At 38.9% G+C, this 18,816-nt stretch overlaps 4 protein-coding genes across 29 annotated transcripts; 1 reads left to right on the forward strand and 3 right to left on the reverse strand.

Annotated features, from left to right (window-relative positions):
• Positions 1 to 2,480: 2,480 nt before the first annotated feature.
• LOC131329997 (uncharacterized) lies at positions 2,481 to 7,945 on the forward strand. Of its 26 annotated transcripts, none has more exons than XM_058363445.1 (6): positions 2,732 to 2,924; positions 3,040 to 3,179; positions 4,179 to 4,252; positions 4,710 to 4,767; positions 4,917 to 5,046; positions 5,950 to 7,945. In XM_058363445.1, the coding sequence occupies exons 1-5, from the start codon at positions 2,877 to 2,879 to the stop codon at positions 5,023 to 5,025; spliced, it is 429 nt and encodes a 142-aa protein (XP_058219428.1). In that variant the 5' UTR covers positions 2,732 to 2,876; the 3' UTR covers positions 5,026 to 5,046; positions 5,950 to 7,945. The 26 variants fall into 26 exon arrangements, 17 of the variants coding, with proteins under 17 accessions (XP_058219419.1, XP_058219420.1, XP_058219428.1 ...); XM_058363446.1 differs by having other exon boundaries at positions 5,974 to 7,945; XM_058363448.1 differs by having other exon boundaries at positions 6,204 to 7,945.
• Positions 7,946 to 8,233: 288 nt separating this feature from the next.
• Positions 8,234 to 10,999, reverse strand: LOC131330003 (G-type lectin S-receptor-like serine/threonine-protein kinase SD2-5). The gene has a single exon (XM_058363458.1). The coding sequence runs from the start codon at positions 10,997 to 10,999 to the stop codon at positions 9,626 to 9,628; it is 1,374 nt and encodes a 457-aa protein (XP_058219441.1). The 3' UTR covers positions 8,234 to 9,625.
• LOC131330005 (EP1-like glycoprotein 4) lies at positions 10,858 to 12,190 on the reverse strand. Its single transcript, XM_058363460.1, has one exon. The coding sequence runs from the start codon at positions 12,157 to 12,159 to the stop codon at positions 10,972 to 10,974; it is 1,188 nt and encodes a 395-aa protein (XP_058219443.1). The 5' UTR covers positions 12,160 to 12,190; the 3' UTR covers positions 10,858 to 10,971.
• A 4,592-nt stretch (positions 12,191 to 16,782) lies between these two features.
• Positions 16,783 to 18,463, reverse strand: LOC131330004 (G-type lectin S-receptor-like serine/threonine-protein kinase SD2-5). Its single transcript, XM_058363459.1, has one exon. It carries the CDS (start codon positions 18,353 to 18,355, stop codon positions 17,150 to 17,152), a length of 1,206 nt encoding a protein of 401 aa, XP_058219442.1. The 5' UTR covers positions 18,356 to 18,463; the 3' UTR covers positions 16,783 to 17,149.
• Between the last annotated feature and the right edge of the window lie 353 nt (positions 18,464 to 18,816).

Here is an 18,816-nt window from a genome sequence, read left to right on the forward strand (position 1 = left end):
CATAACTTGGTTCCCGAACCTCAGATATCGAGAGTGACGACAGACCAGTTTATGCCCTTTCAAAATCAAACAACGTAGCAAACGTTTTCAAGTTCGGTTCCTTGGGTGTTTTACCGCAAAACCCGAGTGGCGACTCTGAATTATGAGTGTTTCGCCGCGCTTTCAAAAAGGGGCGCACCCAATTTTAACATAAACGGAAGATTTTTGGGGCGTGTGCCCACACTCTGTAAGTGCATTTCTTCCGCGGGCTCTACACTTTTCCTTCCTTGAGGATTTCTATTACCATTGACAACAGAACTATAGAGCTCTACCCTTTTCTCTGATAGTTGAGGTCAGCCATTCTGGAGTCATTTACCCTGTTCCTTTCATTGTCGTGACAACTTCACATATATTTTTATCCCTTACCATTAGTTTTGACAATCCGAAATCATAAGCCTTTCTTTGAAATTATCATCTTGAAGGATATTTTGGGGCGTAATGTCTAAAAGGACTACTTTTTGTCGGCACTCTATGTGGAGATGGGCCAGTCCTCGGGCTGTCAAGGATAATCCTTCCGGTTTGCCAAGTTAGAGCCAGTGCCGGCCCTTACATTTGGGTTGTCCAAGCCCGACCTTCCGCTTAATTGCCCACTAGTGTTAAGTATAAAAAAAAAAAAGATATACAAGAAAAAAAAATTATATTGTCCATTTAGCTTGAATTACATCATCCAGGTATAGTGCTTTATGATTAACACGATCCTATTCAAAGAAAATAACTTCTCCTTGCATTTTTTGAAGCAAATTCTTTAATTATTAGATCATCATACTTTAACTTATCCAAATACTTATTTTCAATTGATATCATAACCAATCCACTTAATCTCTCTTGTGACATGATAGTCTGAAGATAAGTTTTCATCAACTTCAACTTTGAAAAACTCCTCTCCGCCGAAGCAATTATGATCGGAATATTCAACAAAATCCGATAAGCAACCCAAACCATTTGAAAACCGTCATATTTCCAATAAGATCTTATAAAATCAAGGATGCCGATCGATTTTGTTACTTCTCTTGGCAATATTGTTTTCAAATGTCTAAGTTTTTAGAATAACTCCTTCCCGTGAATATCAACATGTTGATTGTATTCCAAGAAACTTTTTATAGTTTAGTGCAATGCTCTATCAATTGCTTTTCAGCAAACACTCTTGAATTTCACGTTAAACAAAAATCCAACGATTGCTTCATAAAGTTCAAATTACTCAAACCGGTCCTTAAGTGATGCAAGAGCTTGATCTATGATGCGGAGAAAATAAGAAATTTTTTTTATCTATTATTTATCCCAGGTATAGAAAACCTCACTTTGCCTTCGTAATTTTCTTAAGTATCATAACTTTTTTAAAGTGGGTGGAGACCATGCATATTTACTTTTTTTTAAAAATTTGAACAAAATTTTTTGGATGATGCCCTAAAATATATTTTTTTGCTGGATTTCTATTTTTTTTTTTTGTATACATACAAATTTTTTTTTTTTGATTGCCCCTTGCCGGGGGTTGCCCGAGCCAGCCTGCTTGCGGGGCTTACCCCTGGCCGGTCCTGGTTAGAGCAACCTCTTGGTTTCGTTGAAATACCCATCGATCCAAGGACTCATTACACATGTATTCTATTTGTAGTCTGTGATTTCTCGGCACAAAACCCGACCAATCGTACCAAAATGAGATGGTGGATGCTGCATGCCTATTGTCTTGACTTCAGTCGAAAGACTTCTTATTAACATGGCCTATGCCATCTGGATGCTTCACTGCAACTTTGGTTCCATTGCTTAGAGTATTTTCAAAGACCAATATCTCTATCCAGTAGCGGCCTTGAATCTTGTTACCATTCCTGGCATTTGATCAAAGTAATGCTCCCACGGTTTAAACCCCTGTATTGAGATTATGATGCATATACGAAAGACTGCTCTGAAGCCGGATAACAGCGTGATCACAGATCCCCTTGTTTTTCTTTTAGCGGTATAGGGAACCTCTGATGGAGCAAGAACAGCAGAGTTAGATCTGGACTTTCAGGAGTAAAGGAGGGCCACCGCGGCACTGCCTATCCACCATTTACTGATGATCCGCCATTTACTGATGAAGCCTTTCAATGAGATAAACGACACATCATTGTGAAGAAGGGATAATTGGTGCATGCAATGCTGCTCCAAACAGATGAGGGGTCATCACCCATAGAGGCAATAAATTTTTTTGTTATGATTTCTTTTTGGCAGAAGGAAAGGAGATTAATCTATATCTATCGATTCAGTGGTGTAGCCTTGAAATTAGCTTGGTGGGGACACTATTAATTAACTAACACCGTCTTAAATTTTTTATTTTATTTTTATCTTTCATTGTAAATAATTATAATATAAAAGAAATAAATTTAAAATGTAAAATTTGCTACAGTATACATATATATAACGTTTTATGAAAAGTAAATACCTAAATTAAAACTTTTGTTTGAAAACTTGAGAGATGTATGCGTTAGAAAGAGGAAAAATGTGTACAAGTTGTACATACAAGTTATCACTGTTTCCAGAGTCCTCAAACCCTCTCCTGATGCCCCGGCCGTCGCATCCCTCCCGTGAACTCCAAACATCACACAGGCAGGCAAACAATGGACACACCCAGCTGCCTCCCAAACTCATTCATCCGTTGTTCACTTCAAATTGATGATTCAGTCACTTCAACCATCGTCAAACTCGCCTGCGTTTGGTACCTTGGACTCTCTCTCTCTCTCCCTCTCTGACACACGCACGCTCAGGGTATTCTTCTTCTAATCATTTTGTATATTTTTTTAAAAATATTTTTCTTAGCCGTCGAACGGAGTTACGGAGTGTCTTCCTGTAGAATCGGTAGCTGATATATGGAATCCAAAAGCCTCTGCAATCCACCGAACAAATGTTGGAATGCGGTAAGTAATCAAGATTGTTGGATTTCATTTGTTCAATTTCTTCCTATTTTTCCTTTTGGCTTGTTTCTATATTTAAGTTTGGTTTAACCATCTATAAATGATATTGTAAACGCAGCACCCACAGCATTCCAGTCTTCAAATTTTCTGTAACATTCAAAAGTCAGATGCAATACCTTCCGAACACCGCACCAGTCTTGCCAAAATCGGTAGCAAGCAAAATACCTTCAGATCACCGCACCAGTCTTGCCAAAATCGGTAACTATATTACCTTTACAAAACTTCCATCAATTTTTATATTGGAACAGTTGTTGAGAATGGGTAACTTACATCCCTGAAATCATATAATTCGTGATTGGTTGTGCCTTTGTGAGCATCCATATGCTCACATTTCTACTTGAATTTTACATTTTTGACAAAACGTGTGAGAGAAGCATGTATGGATATCCCATCTTGCAAGTTTTAAACAGTTAATTGATTTCCTTGGTGGATCAAGAAGGATTAATATGTCATCAATATAGAGTACTTTTTGGTCTAATGGACAATGCTTGGTAACTGTTTGATAGACTGCACGATTGAAAATTTAATGCGAAAAACAATGTGATAATGTATTACAATAGTGCTAGAAGGGGGACCAGGCACAAACTTTTAGGATCCCCTTGCTTTTTTAAGAGAAAATTGCCTCACGACATTTCCTCAATGTTCTTAAAAACTTGTTTAGGAGAACACTGGTAAATAGCTATGTTTTGAACTTGTGCCAAAAATGTGGCGCTTATCAATTTTTTGCTTTCCTAATCTATCCAATAAATTTTTATTTTTTTCGCACTTTTATTGTTGTCTTAGATGGCTATTTTGCAAAACAGTAAAGCAACCGGCAACCACCCATCAGTTACCGTTACACCCATTATCTATTGTTGTTCTTTTATTTTGCAACTACGAATATGGATTGCTGTTCTTGATTAAATCATTTCTATTTGCAATTCCTATTCCTAAATACTTTTAAAAAACAAATCTTCCTGTATTTGGTTTGTTCCTTTCGATCCTACAATCAAAATCAAATTCTGTTGGTATATGTCAATAGAGATGATGAATTGGAAAATGGGCATCACATCCATTGGACGAAATGGATATGCAAGATGAGGGCAGATACCATAAACATGCCCTAAATGGCGTGGCAAAACTCCAATGATATCAATGTCAGCTATCTATGTCATTTGCCAAAAATTTTCAAGGGTAAATTTGTTGACGCACATGCAGGTATTTAATGCACATGCTGAGGTATTCCTTCAAAATGCATAGTGGCAGAGGCTATTTGCCAAAAATAATCAAAGGTAAATTTGTTGACCTCAGAAACTGAGACAAATCAAATGTCAAAATTATGTGATGGGGTAAACAAACCCATGGCCACCAATATAGATATCCACATAGCTGTATGCTGAGGGAAAATGCAGAGGGAAAGAAAAGCTTTACCACGATGGGGATCTTATTCAGTACTTTTACAAACTTTTACCTGGAGATGTGCTTATTTTACTAGCTGATCTATTGTGGGCTGAACTCATCATAGATTAGAATGGTACTTCTGTGAAACAAACAAGGAAAAGGAAAAAGTAATCGACATTTGATGGTATTCCTGTGACTAGAAGAACATGATTCTCACCAATATATAGACATGAAACATTCTTAGGTGTTCCATTTACTTTTTAAGAAGTGATTGTGTTCTTTTTCATCTGGAGACTGGAATTCCTCAGAAAATCTCTTTTGTACTCTTCTTGTTTGTTAATTTTACAGTGTCCATATTTGTAACCGAAAGTAGGGTTCTTGTGATGCCATCATGCCACCATCAAGAGTGAGCTTTTTTTTTTTATACAAAAAAGGGTGCCATTTATGATTCCAAAGTATCTAAAGTAATAAAACTTTAGCTTTGCCCTTTAGTATCTCAGAGTTTGTGTTCTATCTTTCTCTCATACTGATGTTGCCATGTTCGTTGTAAACCAGATGGCCAGCACATGAGCATGTGGTACAGGATGTGGCGTGCATTATCGTGTCAACTCCATCTAGTAGAGGTGCAACTCATTGTTCCATTACGAACTTGGAACTTGAGTAGATCGTTCACGCAAAAGCTGAGGTATATCCAACAATTTCTCTATTACTGTTTTGGAGCAAAAGATTTGAGCTTGAATATGTTTCTTGAAAATGGTAAAATTGTCCATTTATATGCAAAGCTCCAAATACATAGCCACAAACACCCCCGCGTTGACTTTTTGTACCAACTCACCTTCCAGTGGTCTGTATCAGATGACAAATGGATTTGTCTGAGAGAATCAGATGATCAAGCTAGCCGCTCTCACTGACCTGGCGTATGTGGAGTTACAATTAGGCAATCCTCTCAAAGTCCTTTCAACAGCGAACTCTCTCGTAGAACTTCCCGTATGTTCCAGAACATATGTATTTCTCGGAAACATGTATGCAGCTAAGACACTCTGCCTACTAACCAGCCAAAGGAAGATGCCGAGCCCTTGTTAGTCTATTTATCCAACAGGAGACACGTTGAATCGCGTATAGTGAAGAGGGCTATGAAAAAATTCTAGAGGAGAAACTTGCAGATTTTGAAAAAGTCAAATGGTGGACCATTGGCAGCCCAAAACCTACCCCAAACCAAATCACAAGATTTTGTTCCTCAAACCCGAAGAGGCACGTGGGGCACTTAACTCAAACTTAGCTGCTTTTTTCTGCAGTGAAGGGTGATCTTGATCAGGCTCACCGGTTTTGGATTCAAGCTTTGTCCTCAATACCTAATAGTCCAGAAGCAGTGTTTCCAGCAATTTACGTAAATATAATGGTTGGTAAGAAAAAAGTTCTCTCCAAGTTGAAAGATTGTAGTCAATTTAGATTCATCTCCGGTAGTTTACCGGTATAAGGCTTTTGTGATTGTTGTGTTAGTAGCTTTTAGTTGGTCGTGTCGCAATTTTAGGAGGTAGGTAAGTTCCGTTCTCTCAGGATTTGTAACATATATGTATTTTCAACCTAGGAATCACCATTTAAAAATTTCCAGACCGAGAAATTATTGGAAGGAACAAAAACCATCAAAGGTAATGCAACCCTAGGCTAACGAAGGGAATGGCAAGGTGTCTCGTATGAAAGGATTGTCAAAGAGTGTAAAAGTACTCGTGGAATACCTATACGGGACCACACATTGAGATACAATGCACTCATTTTGCTAATTGCTCAATTCCTTTGCAATAAAATGGGCTTAGGTATAGTATATTTTCTTGCTTCCTGCAGGTAACCATTGTTGAACTGTCAGATCGACTAGAATAACAATACAATGCTATTATGAAGACCTGCTCAACAAAATTTTTTTTCCAATAGTTAGATGATTATTTCGAATGTAATCTTTATTCTTAATGTGTTTGCACTTCTACATTCATTTATTTGGTTCACTTATAACATAATGATTTATTTCACAAGGACACCCTTGACCGCCTTATTTGTAAGTTGTGAATATTGGATCAAATTAAAGTACCATGGCCTTTCGCTTGAAGGGTGGGATTCAGTCTTGCAGAAAATATAGTTTCCCTAGGAGACAATAATGGTATAAATTTTGCCAACAAAATTGTAACAAAGTCATTACTACATCTTAATATTGATGACTCTGATCTTATTGAGACACCCAGCTCCAAACAAATTTACAATCCCTAACAGCTGGGCAAACACAACATACCCGACACCACTAGTTAGAGATAAATGGTTTGAAAGCTGCAGAAACAAATTGGAGTGAAACTGATTCGATATTCCATTCCTAAGTCGTTACCTCCCTAAATATTCCAGAAGTGAGAACATCAAAGAACAAGGGTTCTATAGTTTCGAATCAATGTTGGCAGACACCCTGGATATGCATTATCCGAATGAACTCAAGGACTGATTTTCTGAAGAAATCTAGGAACTTTATGTTGGAGTTTTAAATCTGGAATGCACTTTCAAATTGCACTCCACTATCACTATGTGACATTTCGTTTTAAGAGCCTCAAGAAAGGCTGACTTAGAAGTATTTTGAAGCTAATTTTGGTTCAAAGAGCCAAATGGCAACTAGGAGGGAAGTTCTGTCATGTTTGTTCCAGAAACTGCTGGTAGGCCAGCGTTTACAGCACAACTATACTGCCAACTCTTCTCATGCAGTTAGATGACAGGTTGCATTATTTTCTGGCCCCGATTGAATGGATCTTCGTATGTTAGCCTAAACACACTGCTCTTTTGGTAAGTGCCTCTATAATGTGCTTAAGAATGTAGGAAACTAAGGTGTGACAATTAAAGTTGAGTTGGCTAATTCTCCTGCTCGATCTAATCGTTAATCTTTGATGTTTTATTTGCAAGCTTAGAAGGTTATAGTAATGAAGGGAAGTCCATCGGTTAGGTGTTTGCCGCTCCATCTGGAGATTTTAGTCTGTCTAATGCTTGCCCGACTGAGTCAAGCAGGCAATCACCGAGTTCACGTCAGTGATAATCAAAACTCTTAGGCTTACAGGAGTTAGCCATTATGCAGTCAACTTGCACAAAAAGATTCGTCCCTCAGCCTTGTAAAATTCTATGCACATTTCTGATAATCTCATTCAAGAATTCATGTTTCGGTCTGTATGCAAAGTATTCTTCTGCTCAAGAAGGACAACCATGACTGATCGTCTCACAGGTCAAAAAATGAAGCTTCAAGGTTCAGGATTGAATAAGACCTGCAGATCCAGAATTGGAAGACCCGGATGCTGTAAAACTTACTCAAAGGGTGTCATCTACAAGAAACTGAAGGTGCCTTCTTTCATTCTCTTCATTCTGATTGCTACATTTTATAGCACACAGTAAGAATAACGAATGTATTATGATAAATTTGCATATTTTAGTGTTAACTTTTGGTGTTTTAAATCTCTAGTCTACAAGAAAATTATTCTCCACTACGTGACATTTCATGTGATGATCATAAAAAGAGACATACAAAGATGTATGTTTTTTGTTAATCGAATCCAGATTATTAACAATTACATGATCATATTAACTGGTCTCCATAGTCCAGATGCCAAACCAAATGAGCCATGCCCAAAGCAATCAGTAACTCCATTATGCAATATAGTAATTGGTACACTGAGAGCAAATAGATGACGAATTCACAACTGATCTACACTGTACATTGTTTGATATATGTTAACCTTGTCGTGTACTTACATGAAAAGTTTCAATTGTGAACAAGTTGAAGCTTCCATTTTCATACTTTATATATCACACAACCCCCCCCCCCCCCCCCCCCCAATCCCTTTTGTATTGCTTTGGAAATAGGATGTGGGCATGTTAGTTTCAGCGTAAACACACAAAGAATTACGAGTAAAAAGTAGTGAATATAAACCTCGACTCTGGTTTGATGGAGATATGTTGGCGATGAGCTTTTGGGCAAGAACCAAAGTCTGCCCAACAAGTAAGGAGTCGGTTGGGTGATCAAAAGATTGCCAAACCGTTGCATTGCTCTCATCAAAGAGCACGAGGTTTCTGTCTTTAGAGTCAAGTTTAGGCCAGAGACAGACTTTCCACTTGGCGTCTGCCAATACTAAGTCTCCCTCTCGAGTGAGCTGCAAGGTTGCGTTTAGATTCATGGTGTGGTTCCACATTGCTTGATTTATGTAATGAGAACTTTTGTTTACCCAAAACTTACTGTCAACAGAAATGGGCATGGAAAGCTCGTGCAAAAGATGCAACGGTCCCTAGAAGCAGTAGATATCAGGAGAGGATCCCGAACTAAGGCAAATATAAAAACTGTGCCGGTAGAAAAGTCATAGTTGAGTCTGTTGATGCAAATTCAGCTTGGATTCTATTCGACACAAGAGAAGCAAGGCAAGTTTCTCGAGTTACTTCCTATTCATCCCCATCTATGCCTATGATTTACATTGATGGCCATCGGGTAGATTATAACAACCTCATATGTAGAGCCGCGTTGAGCTAGTGAAAACTAGTGTAACAAAATCTGTTGGGCATTTTGAAGACGGACCAAATTAGTGAGACGACTTGTGTGTTTATTCAAAGTATGACACTACTGAAGCGGGCATGCCTTTTTTTCTTTAGAGGTGCCGGTGGAGTTGGAGATTCCTGCACTTCAACAAAAACCATAGCACCGGATCTAATTGTCTATAAGAGAACGACTTCAAATAGATCTACGCAATATATTCTTTAGAAGGATCACCCCAGCCATATGAAAACATACACAGAGTATGGTTAAAAAGATACACACATAAGCCAATTGCTATTCTTGCACAGCAAATGATATATAAAGTTCCAAGTTAACTTGGATTTCCTTTAGCCCATGATTCTTTCATGGTTTCATGAATATAAACTTTCTTCATTATGCTCTCGACGTTAGTTGCGAAGCATAGCAGACACTTTATGTTAGCTAATATCAAATCCACCAAAGAGTGGCAGAAACAATAGGTCTCCAAATCGAATCATTGGGTTGCTAAATATCTGCATCAAATAATGACCAAGTCCAAGTATTTTTGAACTCGTTCACCTAAGAGTGGGAAAACAACCGAGGATACCAACAAAGTTAATGGATAACATGTTTTCAACACGAGACTACAACTTGAAAGAAACTTCCGAAACGACCAATTATTTTGTCGATGTCATTTACAGTTACACTCAAACGAATGTCTTTTTGCTTTTTAAGAAACTTGCCATCACCTTGGCCCTGATAGGTCCGATGCAAATAACGTAGTGCCATCATGAACTGCATCCCTATCATCACCCGTAGTTGCAATTGTTCTTCTTGCCGGAGCATTTATGAAGTTAAAGTCCAAATTGTCTTGAACACTAACGAAGCCCTCCAAGACCTGAATCGCCAGTGTCATTGAAGGCCGCCTCTGGTAATCGCTTTGTAGACACCACATAGCAAGCTTCATCATCTCCACCACTTCTGGTCCGTGTAATTGCATATCAGCATTGTGTTTATCAACCATATCCAAAAGTTGTCCCTCTTCCCCTTTCTTTTCAAACAAACCTAATAAATGCATCTCTTCCTCTGGCTGAGACCTATCCAAACTTTTCCGTCCGCACAAGATCTCTAAGACCACGACCCCAAAGCTATAGACATCTACTTTCTCTGTGATAATTGAGCTCAACCATTCAGGAGCCATGTAGCCTGGGGTTCCCCCCAACGTCGCTACAATTCGGCTTTGGTCCTTATCAATTAATTTTGCCAATCCAAAATCAGAAACTTTTGCCTCAAAGTTTTCATCTAAGAGGATGTTTTGGGGTTTGACATCCAAATGATATATTTTTTGTCGGCATTCCTCATGGAGATAGGCTAGTCCCTTGGCTATATCCGCGATGATCTTCCTTCTGGATTCCCATCCAAGAGTGAGCTCTTGATGTCTTTTGAATATCCATCTATCCAAGGACCCATTGGACATGTACTCGTAGACTAGAAGCCTATTAGAGTTTTCAGCACAAAATCCGATCAATCTCACCAAATTGACATGGTGGATGCTGCCTATTGTTTGAACTTCAGCTAAGAATGACTTCTTGATTTGACTTAAACCTGCGAGACGCTTCACAGCTACTTCAATGCCATCACTCAACGTCCCTTGAAAGACTGACCCAAATCCTCCTTCCCCGAGCTTATTTCTAAAATCATTTGTTGCGGTTTTCAAATCATTGTATGAGAATCGGGTAGGCATCCCCGGTACCTTATCAATAGAGAACTCATCAGGTTCCTCTGGTTCTCTTTTCATTTTAAAAACGAAAATGCAAGATACAACCAAAAGACATACGCCAAACAAAGCTCCAAGACTAGATCCCAGGATGATTTTGCCACTTGTTGATTTCTTTCGAGGAAAATCTATTGGCGGCAATGGGTAGTGCCGTTTGGATCGAGCATTCGTCACTTTAAGAAATATAGAGGTGTTGTGGGATCCTCCCTCATCGTCTATAAGAGAAAAAACTTCAGACAGTAACATGCAACCTCTCGTTTCTGGATAATAGTATGATGTATCCACGAATAAAGCTGCTTTGCAAGAATAATTTCTCAAACAAGCATTTTTGCAATCCTCCATTCAGTTTTTTCATCCAACTCGTTGTATAAGTGTCGCCAATTTAAGGTGAAGTAACTAATATTCTTAAGCTCCAAAAGACGGGTATACTGAGAATGATCACAAGAAATGGGTGTAACAAGGGAGCATCCGAGGTTTGTTTGCTGGTAACTTATTTTCTTAACTTCATTGCTGCTTCCCGCAAAACAACCACACTGCCCGTTTGAACTACATATCCCGTATTTGCCACACACCATTGGATACCCGCAGTCACCAAAACTTGAAGTGAGCAAATCCGCCATGGTCTTCCATTCGGATTGAACCCATTCGTAAACCTTCAAATGCCCGTCGGGTTCCAGCCTCATGAACTGAGCTGTCGACCCAAGAGCAAAAGTTTGACCATTGAAGCTTCCGTTCTTGAACACAACATACTCTTTTTCCAAATTTATGGAATTTGGGTTTGCCTCCAAAGTGGATATGTAATAGACCGCCGGTGGATTGGCTTCAATGTAACCGAACAAACTACTGTTCCGAACAGAAAGCGAAAACAAGCCTCGGCTAAAATCAGATGATGATGTTCTAGCTATCAGCTTTTGCCCCGAGTTTGACACCAACTTTTGTCCAATAAGTAATGAGTCTGTGGGGTGATCAAAAGATTGCCAAACTGTCGCGTTGTTGCTATCAAAAAGCACGAGGTTTCCAAATTCAGTGAATCTTAAGCCCGCGACGGACTTTCCTCCAGTGTTGGTTGACCATACCATATCTCCATCCGCGTCTTCCAATATCAAATTCCCATCGCCCGTTAATTTCAACGTCGCATTAACTTCCACTGGACAGTCCCGGTTGGCAGACCATACTGGCTGGGGACCATCTAGTTCGGCATAGTTATGTTCTTGGTATCTTCCTCCACATATGACGATACCAAAGAAACATGAAGATCCATCGGAAAAGCAGTAGAAGCCGGAAACGAACTGTGAGGCACTGGATGGGGAAAGGACTGGAGTCATTTGATACGCGGGAAAAACGTAGCTTGGGTTGATGTAAATTGTTGGGTTGTTATTGTTGATCCATGTAGTGGACAAATTCGCTACTGATTGAGAATTGCTTAAATGTGCAGAAAAGATAAAGACGGTGATACTAATAATAGCAAATGAAATGATCAAACGCAGACTTGGTTTACCCATTACTAGTAGCAGATCCCGTTTTTGATCAGTGGGAATGCATGGGGGAGTGGATCTTGATTGTTGTTTGTAGAAAAGAGGATTAAGCCAATAGAATCCCGAAGAAAGAATAAAATGGCACATTGGTATTCATCGATAGTTAGCGGGAAATTTTCAAAATACGCCCAACCTTTATTCTAAATTTCAATTAGACTCCCAATCTTTTAAAAAAATCAATTTTACTACCAATGTTATCTGCCGTTAATCAAACGCCCCCTTCCGTCTGAATGACTAACGGATTTCGTTAAAGGCTCCGTTAAATAGCGTCCCGATCGAATTTCGATGATGCGAGCCGCTCAATGTGTTCAGAACGTGATTTTAAGGGTATATGCGAGAAATAAGCACAAAAAAAATGACCGGAAAAGGCTTCATCCGAATAGTTTTTTATTGAAAAGTTCAATAAAAAACTGCTCAAGTCAAGTCCATCCTAGTTTTTTTTTTTTTTTTTTTTGCTGATTTCTCTCGCATACCCTTAAATAACGTTCTGAACACATTAAGCAGCTCGGATCATCGAAATTCGATCGGGAAAGGGGAGGTGCGGATTAATCCGGATTTTGTTCTAGTCAGGACATCCGAATTTTACTTTGTTCTGCACCTCCCTTTTCCAATCGAATTTTGATGATCCTAGCCGCTCAATGTGTTTAGAATGTTGTTTAAGGGTATACAAGAGAAATCAGCAAAAAAAAATGACTGGGATGGACTTGACTTGAGCAATTTTTTATTGAACTGTTCAATAAAAAACTATTCAAATGAAGCCTTTTCCGGTCATTTTTTTTACTTTTTTGTCGCGGATACACTTAAAACACGTTCTGAACACATTGAGCTGCTTGCATCATCGAAATTCGATTGAGACGCTATTTAACAGAGCCTTTAACGAAATCCGTTAGTCATTCGGACGGAAGGGGACGCTTTGATTAATGGAAGATAACGTTGGGAGTAAAATTGATTTTTTTAAAAGGTTGGGAGTCTAATTAAAATTTAGAGTAAAGGTTGGGGGGTATTTTGACAACTATCCCATAGTTAGCTCTCGCTGTTCCGGTCAAAAAACGACGTCGACGAAGGCATGTCGGTGCACTATTCCGTGATGGGGATTGTAACTTTCCATGAATTTCTGAGTGGTCACTCACCGAATGAATCATACCATATTTACACGAAAAAATTTCTCCATTGAGCGATACTATTGGAGAAATTTTTGGGTGTAAATAGGGTACGACTGATGTGGTACTTGATGCGCATATCCGGGTAGTCCAAAAATGCAACCGACTGTCCGGATTAAAACACACTTTTCCTTTTCATTTTCTTTTTTTATAAATCTATTATGTATTTTTTAATCAAGACCGTCGGTTGCATTTTTTGACAGCCCAGATGTGCGCGTCGGATACCAAGTGATACTTGATTTGCAACCAAATATTTCTCCTGAAAATGTGGAAAAAAGCCGAGTTTGTTGAATGGTGATATAGGAAGTCTTCCTTTCTCTTTATAGTGGTGCATTCTCTCCCTTAGTGGATGACGGATGGTAGATTTCCCGTATCAGAAATGCTAAGGGTATCGACCATTGTTGTATATACAGTGTACATCGTCTTGTGGGGCCTAAAGGTACCACCCTGCCCCGTGGGGTTAGGGTGTTGGATTAGGATCCCGTAGAGTCCTATTAGGGTTGGCCTTTCATAGAACGTTTTGGGTTTGGAATCCCGTTAGATTTGGACTTATCCAATCGTTTGTAAATATTAGCCCCTGGGATATTTGGGGTTTGGATGTTTATCCTTAATGGAGGGTGCTCCCAGCGTGCTAAACCCTTGGCTGAGCTCCTCCTTATTGTTTGACGACTTAGTCCCAAGCTGAGCCTTAGCTCATACAGCTATCTTTTATGCTGAGCTAACCTTCTCAGTTCAGCTCATACTTATCATTAAGTATTCGTAATCGTATCTTTCTGCAAATATGACGATACCAAAGAAACATGAAGTTTTATTGGGAAAGCAGTAGAAGCCGGAAATGAAATGTGACCTATTGGATAGGGAAAGGACCGGAGTTATTGTGAATCCCCTGTTATGAATATCGCTCGAGTTGGCAAAAATTGGGTTGTTGATCCATATTGTAGATAAATTGGCAACTGGTTGATACTTAAGTGATTGGGCATTGATCAAATGTGCAGAAAAGATGAAGATGGTGATAATAGCAAGTGAACTGATCAAACATAGACTTGGTTTACCCATTAACAAAGCTTGTTTCTGATCAGTGGGCTATGGGAAATGGGAAGAAATGAAGAAAGACTATAGAGGAGTCTAAAATTGATTGTTGTTAAGGGTCACTTGCACTCAATGTGAGAACTGTCAAAAAAGCCGAGTCTTTTGACGGAGTAATTATCCTTTTCCACCACAAATTCATATGGATTCATACTTTTAGTTCTGGGTTCCACATAAATTAGTAGTGGAGAAGGGAATTGGGGCACCAAGCGTTTGGCGGTGCCCCATAAGACTAGCCAATAATTTTTCTTGTTGACCGGTGATGCACGAAGTCTTTTTTTTTGTTTCCCTTTGTGTGCTTTCTCACCAATTTATAGTTGATTCATCTGAGTTTATAAATATATATTTTGGGTTTGAACGGAGTTTTTTTTTTATAAATTTGTCTACGATAACGTTTATGACTGAGACTATACCCGAATTTGTTTTTGGTTTATTTAGTAGGATGTGTCATTTGAGCTTGCAAGCTGCATCTGCTTACGTCTAGCTACGTGATTGGTAATTTTGGCCCTTTCTTGAATCATGAGATGAAAATTCTTGAATTACCTTTGGACTTTGAATCAAATTCGCCCAAATGAAATTTCCAGCGTAAAAAAGACGAAAAGGGAGAAAGCCCAAAATGGAGTGGAAATTGATTATTGTTTGGCCCCTTAGTGGCCACTATCATTCATCAATGTGAGAAATGTCAAAAACCAGCAGAGTCCGTTGACTGGTGATGTATGTTACGAAGTTTTCTTTTTATTTGTTTTGGGTACAATCAAAGTCTTATTTTTCTCTAGATGAACAAAGTACCCCATCAACCAAATAAATAAGTGATGAATTGGTCCTTAAAATTTGTCAGCTTTCTTTCTTTACAACTCATTTTAACTTGATTAGCCAAGTTTGAATTCTAAATTCTGTTTAACCCCACTAATTTGAAGTTTGAACGTCTTGTTTTACTTGATTACGAGATAGAAACTCATATTATCTCACATGGATAGACGAATGAACATAGGATTTTATGTAATTTGACTTGTGCTTCGCTAATGCCTAACAGTAATTGATCATGTAAATTCTATATATGTTATAATACTACTTGTTATCCTCAATAATCGATCTAACTCCAAACCAAAAATAATAATCGATCTAATTCTCGTATTCTCTTCCATCGATGTATAGTAAAAATTGGTACGGTGTAAGTCGTAGATATACTCAACTATAAAGTTGGAGAACAATGATAAAATTTGTGTCATTTCTATTTGTGACGTGACGTGACACAACATTATGGAGTATAATTTACGGAACGCGATGCTCGAACTATCCGGAGTGCGATCTTGAAAAAATACCAAAATATTCATGTTGACTTAGAAAATCGTGGGCAACGTCACCATGTTATTAGAATTTTGGGGAAAAATCTATAATATCGGGTATAAATTTGCAATTCGTCTGATTAGTATCTGAATCGCATCGCACTGGACCCACAATTGCACCATTTACGATGAAGTCTCCTAAGACTTCAATTAATAATAACAATAATAATAATAACGATTTTATCACTTTTTAAGCCGTAGATATACCCACAGTTGGAGTTGCGATTTTATCATCGTAACACGCACCACAATGGGCTTCAACTCACAAGAAGTACGCTCCAAGAAAGCAGAGTTTGAATCGAATACAAACTCTGTCAATCGTTAGTTCTGGAACGTTCTGCAGAAAAACCAAGATCAGCGATCGCCAGAAAGAAAGGCGATTGACAAAAATGATAAAGGCGGTTGTGGTTCTAGACCAGAAGAAAGTGGCGGGGAGTGTCAAAACTGGCGATTGTCTGTTTATCTACCTCACAAGTGAGGATTACGATTCAACTATAACCGGGATAGTTCAATAATCTGCAGGGCCCAGTTATCCTAAACACAAGAAATTCACATGTATGATTGTTACAGGTGAATGAAGATAGAATATTGGAACATGTTACATGCGTATACATGTAACGCGTATCATATTGGAACATTCATTCTATTCTATGAGTATAGCTACTAGTGCGTGATCGGCGCAGTTAAGGTAGAGAAGGAAAGTGGCGATCTGTTGTATATGTAGCGATTGACAGAAATTAGTGGCGATCCCCACTTCTGAAAGTGGCGACCAGTTCAGAAAGTGAAGATAAGGGTGTGATCAGGCTTAGAAAGGGGTTTTGGAGGATGTTCCAACAACTTGAGTTCACAATCGTTCAAGCAATACTTCGTACTCTTAGACACGACAACATGTTCATCATCGAAAAATGCTCAATGTGAGGCTTAAATATTTTCTTAGCCAAATTAGGATGTCTACAGTTGAAAAATGTAGGGGGATTTGCTGGATTGTACTTGTTGGATAAAATGATTTTTTAATTTAATAATTAACGAAACCATTTGGGAGTGAATAAAAATTGACTCCAAAGCAATCACATGATTTTTGTTTGAAGTATGGAAAGTGTTTTGTATTTTACATTGGTTCGGAATGTGGGAAATAATTGGCAATTCTTGCCTCTACATACAAAGAAAACTTGCCTGTGCCATCGGAACCACTTATTTTGTACACGTCATTTACACCCCATCAAATGAATGTCATTTCGTTGCTACATACAAAGAAAATTTGTGCCGAAAGTATTCTGAAAAAGGCAATCAGTTTCTCAACTACTGATTTTTTTTTTCGGGATAAGTTTTCTTTGTACCTAGCATTACTGTTTCTAGAAACTCGCCTCACCTTGGCCCTGACAGATGCGATGCAAATAATGTAGTGCCATCAAGAATTGCATCCGTGTCTTCATCAGTAGGCGCAATTATTTTTATTATTGCGGGAGCATTTGTGAAGTTAAAGTCCAAATCGTCTTCAACAATAACGAAGCCTTCCAGGACCTGAACCACCACTGTCATTGAAGGCCGCCTCTTGTAATCACTTTGGAGACACCACAGAGCAAGCTTCATCATCTCCGCCACTTCTGCTCCATGCGATTTCATATCAGCATTATATTCATCGACCATATCCAAAAGTTGCCCCTCTTCTCCTTTCCTTCGGAATAAACCTAATAAGTGCATCTCTTCCTCTGGCAGAGATCTATCCAAAATCTTTCGTCCGCACAAGATCTCTAAGACCACCGCCCCAAAGCTATAGACATCTACTTTCTCTGTGATAATTGAGCTCAACCATTCAGGAGCCATGTAGCCCGGGGTTCCCCCCAACGTCGCTACAACTTTGCTTTCGTCCTTATCAATTAGTTTTGCCAATCCGAAATCGGAAACTTTTGCGGCGAAGTTGTCGTCTAGGAGGATGTTTTGGGGTTTGATATCCAAATGATATATTTTCTGTCGGCATTCCTCATGGAGATAGGCTAGTCCCTTGGCTATATCCGCGATGATCTTCCTTCTGGATTCCCACCCGAGAGTGAGCTCTTGATGTCTTTTGAATATCCATTTATCCAAGGACCCTTTGGACATGTACTCGTAGACTAGAAGCCTATTAGAGTTTTCAGCACAAAATCCGATCAATCTTACCAAATTGACATGGTGGATGCTGCCTATTGTCTGAACTTCGGCCAAGAATGACTTCTTGATCTGACTTAAACCGGCGAGACGCTTCACCGCTACTTGGGTGCCATCACTCAATATCCCTTGAAAGACTGACCCAAATCCTCCTTCCCCGAGCTTATTGTTAAAATCATTGGTCGCGGTTTTCAAATCATCGTATAAAAATCGGGTAGGCATCCCCGGTACAGTATCGACAAAGAACTCGTCATCAAGTTCCTCTGGTTGTCTTTTTCTTACGAAAACACACAGCAAAATGCAAGTTCCAACGAGAAAACATACACCCAAGATTATTCCGACTATTGATCCCTTGGCGATTGATCTAGACATGACGGTGGTGAAAATAATAGATGTTATGCCGGAACAAAATTTTCGTTTGTCCATTCGTAGATCTCGTTTCTGTGGGTTATGGTAAGGCGAATAAAGGGAGAAATACCTTTAGGGAGTGGAAATCGATTTTTGTTTGGGGTCAGTACCCCTCAATGTGAGAAAATGTAAAAGAGGCTGAGGCTATTAATCCGCGATGCACAAACTCTTTCTTTATTTGTTTTTTAGGTCAACGACGTACCCGGCCGACCAACCAAATAAATAAGTGATAATTTGTTCTAAGAGTTAGGGGGTGTTTGATAAAACTAAAAATCGAAAGCTGAAAAATGAATGATGATGGGTGAAAAATAATAGTTTAATCATCTCATTGGGAGCATTATTTTATTTGAAAGAAAACGATATTTTTTCACTTATTATAGACTCTTGAGAGTTAAGACCCTCTCTTGAAGAACGAAAGAAACAAACATGGGGTGTGGAAGGCTAAGATACAGCGCAGATGTTATTTTCAAAAAAAAATC

This window comes from Rhododendron vialii, chromosome 6a, assembly GCF_030253575.1.
Source record: "Rhododendron vialii isolate Sample 1 chromosome 6a, ASM3025357v1".
NCBI lineage: Eukaryota > Viridiplantae > Streptophyta > Magnoliopsida > Ericales > Ericaceae > Rhododendron > Rhododendron vialii.

What these genes read in the sequence shown, in the direction of transcription:
- LOC131330003 (XM_058363458.1), bottom strand. Translation starts at nt 10,999, where the DNA reads ATGGAGGATTGCAAAAATGCTTGTTTGAGAAATTATTCTTGCAAAGCA.
- LOC131329997 (XM_058363436.1), top strand. Translation starts at nt 2,877, where the DNA reads ATGGAATCCAAAAGCCTCTGCAATCCACCGAACAAATGTTGGAATGCG. An exon ending in CGAACAAATGTTGGAATGCG is followed by an intron (nt 2,925 to 3,039) that starts GTAAGTAATCAA and finishes TTGTAAACGCAG; the next exon opens with CACCCACAGCATTCCAGTCT. An exon ending in CACCAGTCTTGCCAAAATCG is followed by an intron (nt 3,180 to 4,178) that starts GTAACTATATTA and finishes ACGCACATGCAG; the next exon opens with GTATTTAATGCACATGCTGA.
- LOC131330005 (XM_058363460.1), bottom strand. Translation starts at nt 12,159, where the DNA reads ATGGGTAAACCAAGTCTGCGTTTGATCATTTCATTTGCTATTATTAGT.
- LOC131330004 (XM_058363459.1), bottom strand. Translation starts at nt 18,355, where the DNA reads ATGGACAAACGAAAATTTTGTTCCGGCATAACATCTATTATTTTCACC.